Consider the following 13,592-nt stretch of genomic DNA (forward strand, 5'->3'; position numbering starts at 1 on the left):
TTTTTATTGTTTTTTTTATTAATTTATTTTTGTTTTTCTAATAATTTTTTTTATTATTTTTTTTTATTAATTTTTTTTTATTATTTTTTTTTATTAATTTATTTTTGTTATATTATTTTTATATAATTCTTTTTATTTCTATTTTTTTTTATATTGTTTTTTTTGTCTATTATTTTATTAATTTGTCTATTATTTTATTAATTAAATGTGGGGCTTTTGTTGGCAGCAGTCGGGAGGGATTTTAAAAAAAAAAAATGTTTTTTTACTTCTATTGTTTTTTATTGTTTTTTTTATTAATTTATTTTTGTTTTTCTAATAATTTTTTTATTTCAGGTAAGACAACACCTTGATATTATTACTGCAAGCTAAGTTATGATATACAATGATTTATAGAAGTTCTCTATTATTTATTATATGTTTCAATAATTCATAATTTACTAAATTGCAATTATACTTTATATTAAAAAGTGCAGTTATTATACAAGACATCGCGAAAACAAAAACAAAAAATACCAAAAGATCAAATCAGTTTAATAATAAGAATAATTAACAGATTGGCATACATATCATGTATATGTAATTATCTGAATGTGTAAACTGTATGCGATATCATCGTTTCCGACTTTGATTATTTGTTATTTGAAAATTGTGGCCTTGATATTTTTTTATATTAAAAGCTTCTTTTCTAATCCGTCTATTTATCTGTCCATCTACGTTATTTGAATATAGCAATTTTGAGAGACATCTTGTATATAATTGTAATTAGAAAATATTTTCATGTAACGTAATTATGCATAAAAAGATAATTACTATAATTTAGAATCCATTTGGATATATTTTCACAAAATCCCAAACGATAATTAATATAGTTAGGTTAAGCAAACATATAATATATTAGGTCTACCGGAAAGTTCTGTCCGTTTTTGGAATAAAACAGAATACAAATTTTTATTACCGTCAATAAACTTTATTAAATAATGTAATTGCCATTATTCGGAGAAGTATTGTCAGCAAACCTCTTTTCTTGGACTGCTGTATTTAAATTATCCAGTTGCTGACAATACTTCTCCGAATAATGGCAATTACATTATTTAATAAAATTTATTGACGGTAATAAAAATTTGTATTTTGTTTTATTCCAAAAACGGACAGAACTTTCCGGTAGACCTGATATACCTAAGATATAAAACATACCTATAATGTTTATATACCATATAAAAGAAATATGCTTTGTGTGCCTTATTCTTTAAAACAGAATATCATTTATTTTTCTTTTATTTCTATTCTTTTTTGTCACACACTTAATAATATGCAAAAACCAATATTAAAAGAAATGATATAGAATGAATATTTAACATATATTTTTTTCTGAGAACACTTAAGACGAAATTCTACTATAGACCCTAATGAACCCGGAACTCATGTGATTAGTGGTCAGACAATCCTCTGTATAAAAATTACAAGTTATTAATAGCTAGAAATAAATTCTTTAATGCAAATATTTAAAAAGAGATATTGTTTGCAGTTTACTACGTTTCTTAATTCTAAATGCACAGCTAACTTCGTCATCAAGATTTTATCTAACTCGCTCATTTTTACAATTTTTGTGATACAGTACATCTTTTTCGCCATTAATATCGAAACTGTAAGTTAACGGTATAATTTCCATTTATAATGTCCATTAAGGGGCGTTTCTATTTTGTTAGCATTTAAAAATTGGCAATTTTTCGAAATTTTTAGGAAAGGAATTAATAAAAATAGAATGATAAACTTTGGTATCCACAAAAATATACCTTTATTAAATAAAAAAAAATCGCCATTTTATTTGGAGCTTTGAGGGGGCCGAGGGGGCGAATCAAGCAGCCCGGTGGGATGAGTGACGGTGCAACTTCCAGAGCCTCCAAAAATTATCTGAAATAAAAAAATCGACCAATTTTATAATCTGTAGATGTTTGCGCATAAAATAAACTAGAATAAAAAAAAATATATAAAATTTTGAGCGAGTTATGATTATTCAAAGGCAGTCATTTTTTGTGGAAAGAATTTTACTTTCTTTGAGTAATCATAACTTACCCAAATTTTTTTATATTTTTTTTTATTCCAGTCTACTTTATGCGCAAACATCTACAGATTATAAAACTGTTTGATTTTTTTGTTTCAGATAATTTTTGGAGTTTCTGGAAATTCCACCGCACTGATCTCACTGGGCTACTTAATCCGCCCCCTCGGCCCCCCCACAGCTCCAAATACCATGGCGATTTTTTTTTGTTATTTAATAAAGATATATTTTTCTGGATACAAAAGTTTATCATTCTATCCTTATTAGTTCCATTTCTAAAAATTTCGAAAAATTGCTTATTTTTCAATGCTAACGATGTAGACACCCCCCTTAAGAGGTTTTTCTGATAATTAAATTTTTATAATTAGTAATTCTTTTTGACATACAAAAACAGTATAACAAATTGTTGGATTAACAGATGAAAGATTTATTGACACAACTTCAATATGTGTACGATCAATTAAAAGATGAATGTGAAAACGCTATCGTTGAAAAATATAACTGTAATGCAAAACGTCATACAATTGTGCTTACAGGTAAGAAAGTATTATATCACGTGCATATAAAATTTTGGAATATTTTGCAACAGAAGTTTAAATGATAATTACTTTCTAATACTTCTAGCATTTTGTATATGTAGTATATGTGCTCTTATTGTCGCACAATTTTGGTCGAATGTAATTGGTATTATTTTACCGATAAACGTATCTCAAGCACATCGCCTGCCAGTTATGGCAGAGTATTTCGTCGATCAAGAAAAATATTTTTCTTTAATTCTCTTGCATTTAGATGCAGCGATTTGCGTAGGATCGGGTGTACTGTTGTCAACCGGAACAATGCTTATAGCATATCTTGAACATATTTGTGGACTGTTTAAAATCTCTAGGTATAAAACAAAACTGTAATTCTGTATGAATAAATAACAGTTTTGAATATAGAGAATTTATATCTGCAAAATTATTTTGTATAATTTAATAAATATGCTTCTTGTTAAACGTATTATTCACAGTTATCGCATTAAACACGCAATGAGAGCCATTGTGTTACAAAATATTAGTACAAAAAACGATACATTGATGTTAGAAGAAATAAGATGTGCTGTAGATATACATCGGCAAGCTATGGAGTTAGTATCAACTCGATAATTTGCGTAAAATACGTATAGTAAAATTTGTTGTTTTTGAAGATTATCCAAAACTTTGACCTCCAAATTTGAAGCAATGTTGTTCTGTTTAATAGCAATAGGGGTAATATTACTGAGCCTTAATCTCTTTCAGGTATGTTTCAAATTAGATTCTTAAATATTCTTTTGAGCGAACACTTAATATTCTCTAATATAAGTATGTATGATAGTATGAGATACAGAAGAGATATACCTCACGTTTCTCATTACACTTTTTTTTTCTTTTTTACTCTAATATTTTTGATTAACTAATACTGTGTATAAAATAATGTAAATAAAGTAGATAATTAATATATTAAAAATAATTTTAAATAAAAATTACATAAAATGAAAAATATTTCTTTATGTATTTTATTATAATTTTTACTTAAATTAATTTAGAAACTTATAGTTAGTATGTCTATATCGTTGAATGATTAAGAAACTATATTTAGAAAACATGGTTATACACAGCTATAAAATTTGTATTTTAGATTTTTCAGATTCCATTGAACGGAGATAATGTCGATGAAATTTTAATTCCCTCTGTAGTTGTATTTGCCAGTATTTTATATATGTTCTGCGCCAACTATCTCGGGCAATATATAACAGATCATAATAATCATGTATTTGTTACCGTGTAAGATATAATTTTATAAAATACAATTATACTATTATAAAATGTCCCAGAATTAAGGCTCTCACACACAAATTGACATAGCTGCATATGCATAGCATAAGACCATCTGGACCAATGAGCATGCTATGTAAATCAGTATGGCAATTTTATTTTGGTATTTATTGGTCTAGACGGTTTTATGCTATACATATGCAGCTATGTCAATTTGTGTGTGAGGGTCTTTAGATCGACAAACTTCACGTGGTTATAAAGGACACCAAAACAAGCCAATTTTGTCAATAAACCCGTGTCCGCAAATGAGCCATTCTGGCAATAAATCAAAGACTAACAAGGGAACTACACAAACCAGAAAATTCTGATTTTGATGAAAATTTTCAAACATGTAGGTGATGTAAATAGATGAATCTAGAAATTTCCAGTTGCGTTTTTGTCCAAAAATAATTCTAAGGAATGAAATAAATCCTCATATGAGAGCGGCTTTTTGCTTTTTTCGATATATCTCGAAAATTATTCTGGATATAAAAAAATGTTTTATATAAAAGTTACATGTTAAACACACTTCTATATAACCACATTAATATAATTTTGAAAAAATAACTTTTTTCAAAGATTATTGCTCTTATTATTCTCTGATTCTCTAGTGCCAAAACGATTCATTTGTGGGTTTATTGACAAAATTAGCTTGCTTTGGTATCCTTTATAACTACCTGAAGTTTGTTGGTCTAATTCTTTCACCCTGTATAGGATAGTTAGCTATATAATATTTTACATTAAAATAAAATATAGTAGTTTGTAAAAGAGATGATATCGTTTATATACGCGAGTAATGTATATGTGTATATGTATATGTATATGTGTATCAAAGAATTATTGACCTATCTTTCTAAAATTACGAATTTTTTGTTTACACTAATTTCGTAGGTATAACGTTCAGTGGTACATTGCTCCGTTATATGTACAGAAACTAATACTGTTTCTGTTGCTAAGAAACGCTAAAGACTTTACTATAGATGTCGGTGGATTATATATCGCATCATTAGAGAGTTTTGCAACGGTAAGGAAATAAATATATATATCTCAGAATATTCAATATATTATAATTAAACATTACAGCTGGTAAAAGCTTCGGTCTCATATTTTACTGTCATATATTCAACGCAATAATAAGGTAAGAAGAGAAATTCTATCGAGTAAAATATAATCTGGTAAAAATTTAACAAAACCTCAATATTACAATTTTTTTTATATTACATTTAAAAAAGTTAAAAGTAGTTAAATATTATTGCCACAGTTTGTACCTAAACAGACATAAGAAAAATATCCAGAAATATAAATATATTCAATCAGGAAGAGAGAAAGAAAGATATACACATTTTGTTGTACCGCGGATGAGGCACGGAGGTATATGGGATCGTTGGCTAAATTAGAACTGGGATGTTCGGGATCCGCCAAGGAGGGTTTCGCCGATTAAAGTAATCTTGTAGCATTATTAGAAATAAATATATTTATTTGAAGATATTTGTTTTAAATCTTCTTTCCTTTCTTGCTTTTCCAACTGTTTCGCTTATCGCGGTATCGAGTGACACCGCGTGCGTGTGCCTGGTATTGCGTTCGTCGTTGCGAAATTAACTATGATGATTGTTGTGACGCTCTTTACTATTTAATAATTTCAACTGTCCATCTTGTGGTTGTTTTCTTTAATATATTAATTATAGGGCGGAGTTCTGCCCCTCTCTCCGCCCACGCATAAAGGTCATAACTTCTTGTATCTTTATAATTTTGACAAAAAATCAAATTCTCCAACCCTCTATTTGAAATTTTTATCATTCTGCATATTTAATTACTTAAAAATAAGAAATACATGTATTAAAACAAATATCTTTTTAGATATAATAATATATTTTAAAATTATTTTGATAGAGCAAATATAATTTCGACATAATATCAAAAGATGATCTTACTGAATAATATAGATGCTTGAAATACATTGTAAACAAATATCTAATAGTTTGTGTGTAGATATATGTGATTATTAAATACATATTTAATATTCTCTATTAAATGAATATGGTATCAAAAAATAACGTTTTATTCAGTAAACTTTTTCGTTAAATATCTCAAAAACTAAACGACACCGCCAAATAAAACAAAGTAAACATTAATCAGCAACCTCACTTTCATAACATATATGAAGGTCAAGGTCATCAACAAAGTGTCCGTTAATGTAAATAATTATTAACAATTAAAATAATAATGATATGTTTATAGCCTTTTCGGGCTATAGCAATATATTATTTAAATTACATAAATTTTGATTTCATCAAAAACTGAGTATTTTTTATTTTAAATATAAAACATTTATATCACATTACTTAAATTAGTTTCAAGTTTTATTTTCAATATTTACAATATATGTATTGTCACATTACTTTTAAATAAATAGTTTATATGATGTTAATATTAGTATGGCCAAATCCTTCAATAACAATCACATTACCATTAGATATAAGTTGATAATTTAGTATTGCCAAATCCTACAATAATTATCATATTACCATTAGATATTACCATTAGATATAAGTTGATAATTTAAATGTCTTACATATGTAAAGCTAAGAAAGATGATTATTCTTAAAGAAGATGCATAAGATTAGCTATTATACCAAATTAGTTATTATACTAAATAAAAAGATTTGATTAATTAATTAATTAATTTATTTATAAACGGGAAAGAAGTCCCTTTAGTACAAAAAAGAAAAATGTAATTACAATTTCAACATCAACAAAAAACTCAGAATGAGATGCTGAAAGAATAGATGAGAAAAGACAGACATAACAAGTTACAAGAAAACATAAAAAAATAAAATAAAATAAAATAAAGTAAGACAAAATAGAATAAAGAAAATCTATCAAAGAATTAATGATCGTTTGACAAAATTAATGATCGTTTAAAAGAGCAAAGAAATATTTGCAAGAAATCCACGCGATCGGAGAATTCATAAGTCAGTAAACATAGTCGATTCAGAGATTCGAATTTGCGGTAGGAAGTACGATGTACTTTCTCATAAAAAATTAAATTATTTCTAAGAGGCCTGGCTGAAATATGCAACTTTGCGCGATCCAATAAGTCCGGGCAAATAATACGCTCATTAAATCAATTTATAAAGAAACAGCAAATCCAAATATCTTTTTCTACTTTCTAATGTTACAAACTTGAGTTTATTTAACATAAAATCATATGTAGGATCAGAATAATATATTAGATTCTCCATAAGAAAACTAACTCTCTGGAGAAAGCGATGTTGGATTTTTTCAATCATTGCACAATATTTAATTTGGTACGGAGTCCGAACAATGGCGGTATATTCTAGCTGTGGTCTAACTAACGAGCAAAATAATAATCTTAATGTATAAATGTTGTTAAAATATTTACAAAACCGCATAACAAATCCAAGCTTAAACGCACGACTCGTAATAGCCTGAATATATTTTACAAAGGATAAATCAGCACAAAATATTACACCTAAGTCACGAATAGAATTGGTAACCGAGAGAGTAGTTCCACCTAACAAATAATCATGTATGTACGACTTCCTTTTTCGACTAAAATGAATCACGTGGCATTTGAATAGGTTAAAGTGTAAATTATTCATATTGCTCCAAAAATCTCTAAACAAGAAAGATTAAGCTGCAAAAGATCTGCGCCATCAGAGCTGTCAATTCAACAAAAAATTTTTGGATCATTTGCATATAACAAACATTTGCAGTGCTTGAAAACTTCTTCATTATTATTTATAAATAAATTATACAAAAGCGAATCCAAATGCGATCCTTGAAGTAGCATTTATAACTCTGGAGAAACAGCACTGGAATTTAACAACCTGTGATCTGTACGTAATAAAGCTCGATAAACACTTCAATATGATTCCGTTAATACAAAAAGCATGTAATTTACATAATAATAGAGCATGATCCATAGCTATCAAAAGCTTTTTTAAGAACAGTAAATACAGCATCGACTTGGGAACCCTCCTCAATACCTGAGTTAATAAAATCTTGATATAATAGAAGATTTGTTGTAAGATGATACGTAATATAAATTTATAGTGGCGTACACATGTTACGAATGGATAGTGTAATGAAATATAATATCTTTCATTATAGTTAATCAAGACCTCAGTGTCTTCTTACTTTATAGTTATATATCCTACACAATGACGAGTTTAAATCAAATAATAGCATGCATGTATAGTATAATTAATAAAGAAGTAACATATCGCTATATTTCATGTATCAGTAAGATAGAAGCTTCTATTTTGCAGCATGTACCAGGTATATAAATATGAAACCGGAATTTGCCCATAGATGGCCCTAGCTGTCAATGTAGTTACTGTCAAACCGCGTCATTGGCGCCATTTTCTTGTTTTGACATCTGATAAAGATTTTCAACTCACAACAATACAAATTTCATACAACAGCATAGTTTTTAATAGCGTTGAACATGTCGAATTTTGTGCCTGGAAACTACGATTTGCGGACAGCATTGATTTTCTGTTACAATTTGAAGAAAACTGCTGCAGAATCGCATCGAATGCTTGTCAAAGCTTACGGTGAGCATACTCTTGGTAAATCACAGTGCTTTGAGTGGTTTAAAAAATTCAAAAGTGGCGATTTTGACGTGAGAAACGAAAAACGTGGAAGACCACCAAAAATCTATTATGAGCTGCTAAAACCTGGCGAAACCGTTAATACTGAACGCTACCGACAACAAATGATCGATTTGAATCAAGCTTTGCGTGAAAAACGACCAGAATATCAAAAAAGGCAACACAAAGTGATTTTGCTTCATGATAATGCACCATCACACACAGCAAAACCGGTCAAGGAAACGATTGAGGCGTTTAGTTGGGAAATACTTTCGCATGCGGCTTACTCACCAGACTTGGCTCCATCCGATTACTACTTATTTGCATCGATGGGACACGCACTTGCTGAGCAGCACTTCACTTCTTACGAAAATGTACAAAAATGGCTCAATGACTGGTTTGCCTCAAAGGAGCAACAGTTTTTTTGGCGTGGCATCCACAAATTGTCAGAGAGATGGGAAAAATGTATAGCTAGCAATGGGCAATACTTCGAATAAAATATTTTTTATCATTTTCATACAATAAACGTGTATTTTCTATACAAAAATTCCGGTTTTATATTTATATACCTGGTAGAAGTGTAGCTAAAATTTTTCATGCAAAAAGAAATATGGAAAAATAAAATAAATTAATTAATTAAAACATTATCGCGTTATATGTGCATCAGAAGTGAATACTTTACACAGTATATCTCAAATAAAAATAATAATACAGACATAATTATTTTAACTTCTATTTTGAAATTTTTAGTGCATGATATTTATAATGACACATTATTTCTAAACAAATCATTCATTGTTTAGCGTTAACATCCATATGATCATTTAAGTAAAAAAAAAAAAACAATTAACTAAAAGTATGTTTAGTAGAGAATGTGATTATATGATACTATTTTCTACTAAACATACTTGAACAAAATATTAGCAACGACGAATAAATTTTAATTGTGCCGATTGTTGATTTAAAATTTGTACCGTTCATTTATCTATTATAATATACTCGGTTTAAGATGACATGAGCTTTACCAGATAGATCCGACATTGAAATGTTTAAAGTTGAAGAGGTAGAAATTTCTCTCAAAGACCAAACGTATCCTACGAGCGCCAGTATTAGAATGAAGTGTCAGCTCCGAAAAGGGGAAATAGCGCCTGCGTGGGATTATTTTGTGCAAAGGGTTCCATTCATGGGAAAAGGACATACGTCGAAACCTTAAGCGTTGTATCGATCGTGTAATTATATGTATATACCTCACTGAGAAATTTGTTCAATTGCGTTTCGATCACACGGTGGTATTTTGTGTACTGCCTATCATTACATTAAATTCGCTTTGAAATTTGCACTAAAAAAGAGAGTTTACGGAAAATAGTTAATCGATGAGTGAAAAAAGAGGGGATGAACGCATCATCGTCGATTTTTTTGATAGTTATACATATTCTAGAGTTCGTGGAGAAATGATGTGTATCAAGGCAAAATATTTTGATCTTAACAGAATACTTTTGCTGATTATAGGTTTGTGGCCCTATCAACAATCAAAATTCGATCGACTTCGATTTATTTTCTTTCTCGGTATTTTGACGACTGCTATTTTATTTCAGGTAAGACAACACCTTGATATTATTACTGCAAGCTAAGTTATGATATACAATGATTTATAGAAGTTCTCTATTACTTACTATGTGTCTTAATAATTCATAATTTACTAAATTACAATCATAATTTATATTAAAAAGAGCTGTTATTATACAGAACATCGCAAAAGCAAAAAAAAGATACTAAAAAATCAAATCAGTTTCATAATAAAAATAATTAATAGATTGGTATGCGTATCATGTATATGTATTTATCTGAATGTGTAAACTATATGCGATGTCATTGCCTTCGACTTTGATTATTTGTTATTTGGAAAGTGTGGTCTCGATATTTTTCTAAATTAAAAATTTTGTTTCTAATCCGTCTATACATTACGATATTCAAATGTAGTACGATGATTTTGAGAGACATTCTGTATAGATGGTGTCCGACAAGTAAGTGACCAAACGAAAGATGGAGGTAGCTTGGGTCAAACTGAAAAGAAAAGTCCTGTACCATCTTTTTCTATAACGCTTAATAAAAGAGTTATTATTGAGTAAAGTCTGGCCCATCAGCGCTGACTTTTAGTCGGACGCACGTCGGTGAGCCGCCTGCCTGGTAGTGTGCGTCGCCGTATCGACGGAGCACTCACGCACGCTACCAGGCGCGCGGCTAAAGATCGGCGCTGATTAGACAGACTTAATCAATAATTACTCTTTTATTAAGCGTTATAAAAAAAATGGTTTAGGACTTTTCGATTCAGTTTGACCCAATCTATCTCCACCTTTTGTTTGGTCACTTACTTGTCGGGCACCCTGTATAATTGTAATTACGAACTATTTTTGTAACATCATTATGTAAAAAAAAGTAATATGATTTAAAATACTGAATCCATTCGAAAATATTTCTAACGATAATTAATATAAGCAAACATGTGATATATACCTAAAATATACTTATAATGTTTATAAATGACATAAAAGACATAATCTTTGTATGCCTTATTCTACAACGGAATATCATTTATCTCTATTTTATTTATACTTTTTTATTTTTCTAATTATAGTGTATGTTAGAACCAGTACTATAAAAATTATGAAATGAAAGTAAAACATTTATTTTTATCTGAAAATACACATAAAACGAAATTCAACTATAAATTCTAATGAATCCGATATCTATGCGATTAGCGGTCAAGCAATCCATTGTATAAAAATTAGAAGTTAATAACAAATTCAAAGAACAGGTTCTCTAATGCAAACATTTAAAAAAAATTGTTACTTGTAGTTTACAACATTCCTTAATTCAAAATGCACCGCTGATTTCGTCGACAAGATTCTATCGAGCGCGCTCTTTTTTACTACCTTTGTGATCAAATACATCTTCTTCGCTATTAATGCTGAAACTGTAAGTTAACGGTTTAAAATATTTATTCTAAGAGACAGTCCTAACAATTAAATTTTTATAACCAGCAATTTTTTCTGACATACAATAATGGTATAACAAATTGTGGATGGATTAATAGGTGAAGGACTTATTGATACAACTTTAACATGTATACAATCAATTAAAAGATGAATGTGAAAACGCTATTGTTGAAAAATATAGTTACAATGCAAAACGTTACACGATTGCACTTACAAGTAAGACATAATATTGTATCACGTGTATGTAAAATTTTAAAATATTATGCAATGAAAGCTTAAGTGATAATTACTTTTTAACACTTTTAGCATTCAGTATTTGTAGTATATGTGCTCTTATTGTCGCACAACTTTGGTCGAATATAATTGATGTTATTTTACCGATAATCGTATTTCAAGCACGTCGCCTATTATAACCGAGTATTTCGTCGATCAAGAAAAATATTTTTCTTTAATTCTCTTGCAATTAAATGCAGCATTTTGCATAGGAATGGCTGCAATGGTGTCAACCGGAACAATGCTTATTGCATATCTTGAACATACCTGTGGACTGTTTAAAATTTCTAGGTATAAAATAAAATTATAATTTCGTATAAATAACTATAAATATAGAGAGAATTTATATATCTGCAAAATTATATTGCAAAAACAAATAAATATGCTTCTTGTTAAACGTATTATTCACAGTTATCGCATTAAACACGCAATGAAAGCTAGTGTGTTACAAAATATTAGTACAAAGAACGATACATTGATGTTAGAAGAAATAAGATGTGCTGTAGATATACATCGGCAAGCTATGAAGTTAGTATCAACTCGATAATATGCGTACAATACGTATAGTAATATTTTTTTGTGTTTGAAGATTATCCAAAACTTTGGTATCCAAATTTGAAGCAATGCTGTTCTGTTTAATAGCAACAGGAGTAATATCACTGAGCCTTAATCTCTTTCAGGTATGCCTCAAATTATATTCTTAAATCTGCTGTTGAGCGAGCACTTAATATTTTATAATATAAGTATGTATAATATATGTGTTGTATGATATAGAGAAGGTATACCTCACGTTTCCTATTATTCTTTATTTTCTGTTTTACTCTAATATTTTTGATTAACTAATACTGCGTATAAATTATTGTAAATAAAATAAATAATGAATATATTAAAAATCATTTTAAATAAAAATTACATAAAGTAAAAAATATACCTTTTTGTATTTCATTATAATTCTTACTAAAATTAATTTAGAAACTTATAGTTAGTATGTCTGTATCGTTGAATGATTAAGAAACTATATCTAGAAAACCTGGTTATATACAGCTATAAAATTTGTATTTTAGATTTTTCAGATTGCATCGAACGAAGATAATAACATCGATGAAATTTTATTTCCCTCTGTACTTGTGTTTATTAGCATTTTATATATGTTCTGCGCCAATTATGTTGGGCAAAATGTAACAGATCATAATAATCATGTATTTGTTACCGTGTAAGATATAATTTTATAAAGTACAATTATATAGGATAGTTAGCTATATAACATTTTACATTAAAAGAAAATATTGTAGTTGTTTATAAAAGAGATGAGAGCATATATGTACGCGAGTAATGTATATATAGGGTGTCCGACAAATAAGTGACTAAACGAAAGATGAAAGTAGATTGGGTCAAACTGAAAAGAAAAGTCCTGTACGATTTTGCGTAAATTCCACCATTTCGTAATAATTATTGAAAAATTAATTAAAAAGGTTGACCAATTCACGCGAGTATAAGCGCGCAGCGAGATGAAACAACCCAAAAGTAGGGGCGTGACAAAGTTTTGAAAGGTGCGTTCTACAAATGACAACAGGTACGTATGAGCGGTACATAACGATGGATTCTCGCGTTCTAGCAACCACATATCATTGCCGCCCATATCAGGCCGTTCTTTCTCATCGCGCGGTAATACTCGCGCGAATTGGCCGATCTTTTTTATTTAATTTCTTAATAATTATTACAAAAATCGCAAAATGGTAAAGGACTTTTCTTCTTGGTTTCATGTGCTCTACCTGCACATGGCGGGTGATCCGCGAATTATGGGACACCCTGTATA

General features: G+C 29.0%; 1 protein-coding gene and 1 pseudogene across 1 annotated transcript in view; both read left to right on the forward strand.

The window, feature by feature from the left end:
• Positions 1–5,642, forward strand: part of LOC115244794 — a 9,403-nt gene extending 3,761 nt beyond the window's left edge. The window contains exons 2-9 of the mRNA XM_029822736.1: positions 1,526–1,645; positions 2,478–2,595; positions 2,684–2,945; positions 3,069–3,185; positions 3,246–3,336; positions 3,716–3,861; positions 4,783–4,915; positions 4,975–5,642. Coding sequence (XP_029678596.1) covers positions 1,526–1,645; positions 2,478–2,595; positions 2,684–2,945; positions 3,069–3,185; positions 3,246–3,336; positions 3,716–3,861; positions 4,783–4,915; positions 4,975–5,025 — 1,038 coding nt within the window. The 3' untranslated portion in view covers positions 5,026–5,642. The remainder of the gene's footprint in view (positions 1–1,525; positions 1,646–2,477; positions 2,596–2,683; positions 2,946–3,068; positions 3,186–3,245; positions 3,337–3,715; positions 3,862–4,782; positions 4,916–4,974) is intronic.
• Positions 5,643–9,793: 4,151 nt separating this feature from the next.
• The window catches only part of LOC115244788, a 7,821-nt pseudogene continuing 4,022 nt past the window's right edge, over positions 9,794–13,592 (forward strand).

Source organism: Formica exsecta, unplaced genomic scaffold, assembly GCF_003651465.1.
Source record: "Formica exsecta isolate Colony F162 unplaced genomic scaffold, ASM365146v1 scaffold87, whole genome shotgun sequence".
In the NCBI taxonomy this organism is placed as follows: domain Eukaryota; kingdom Metazoa; phylum Arthropoda; class Insecta; order Hymenoptera; family Formicidae; genus Formica; species Formica exsecta.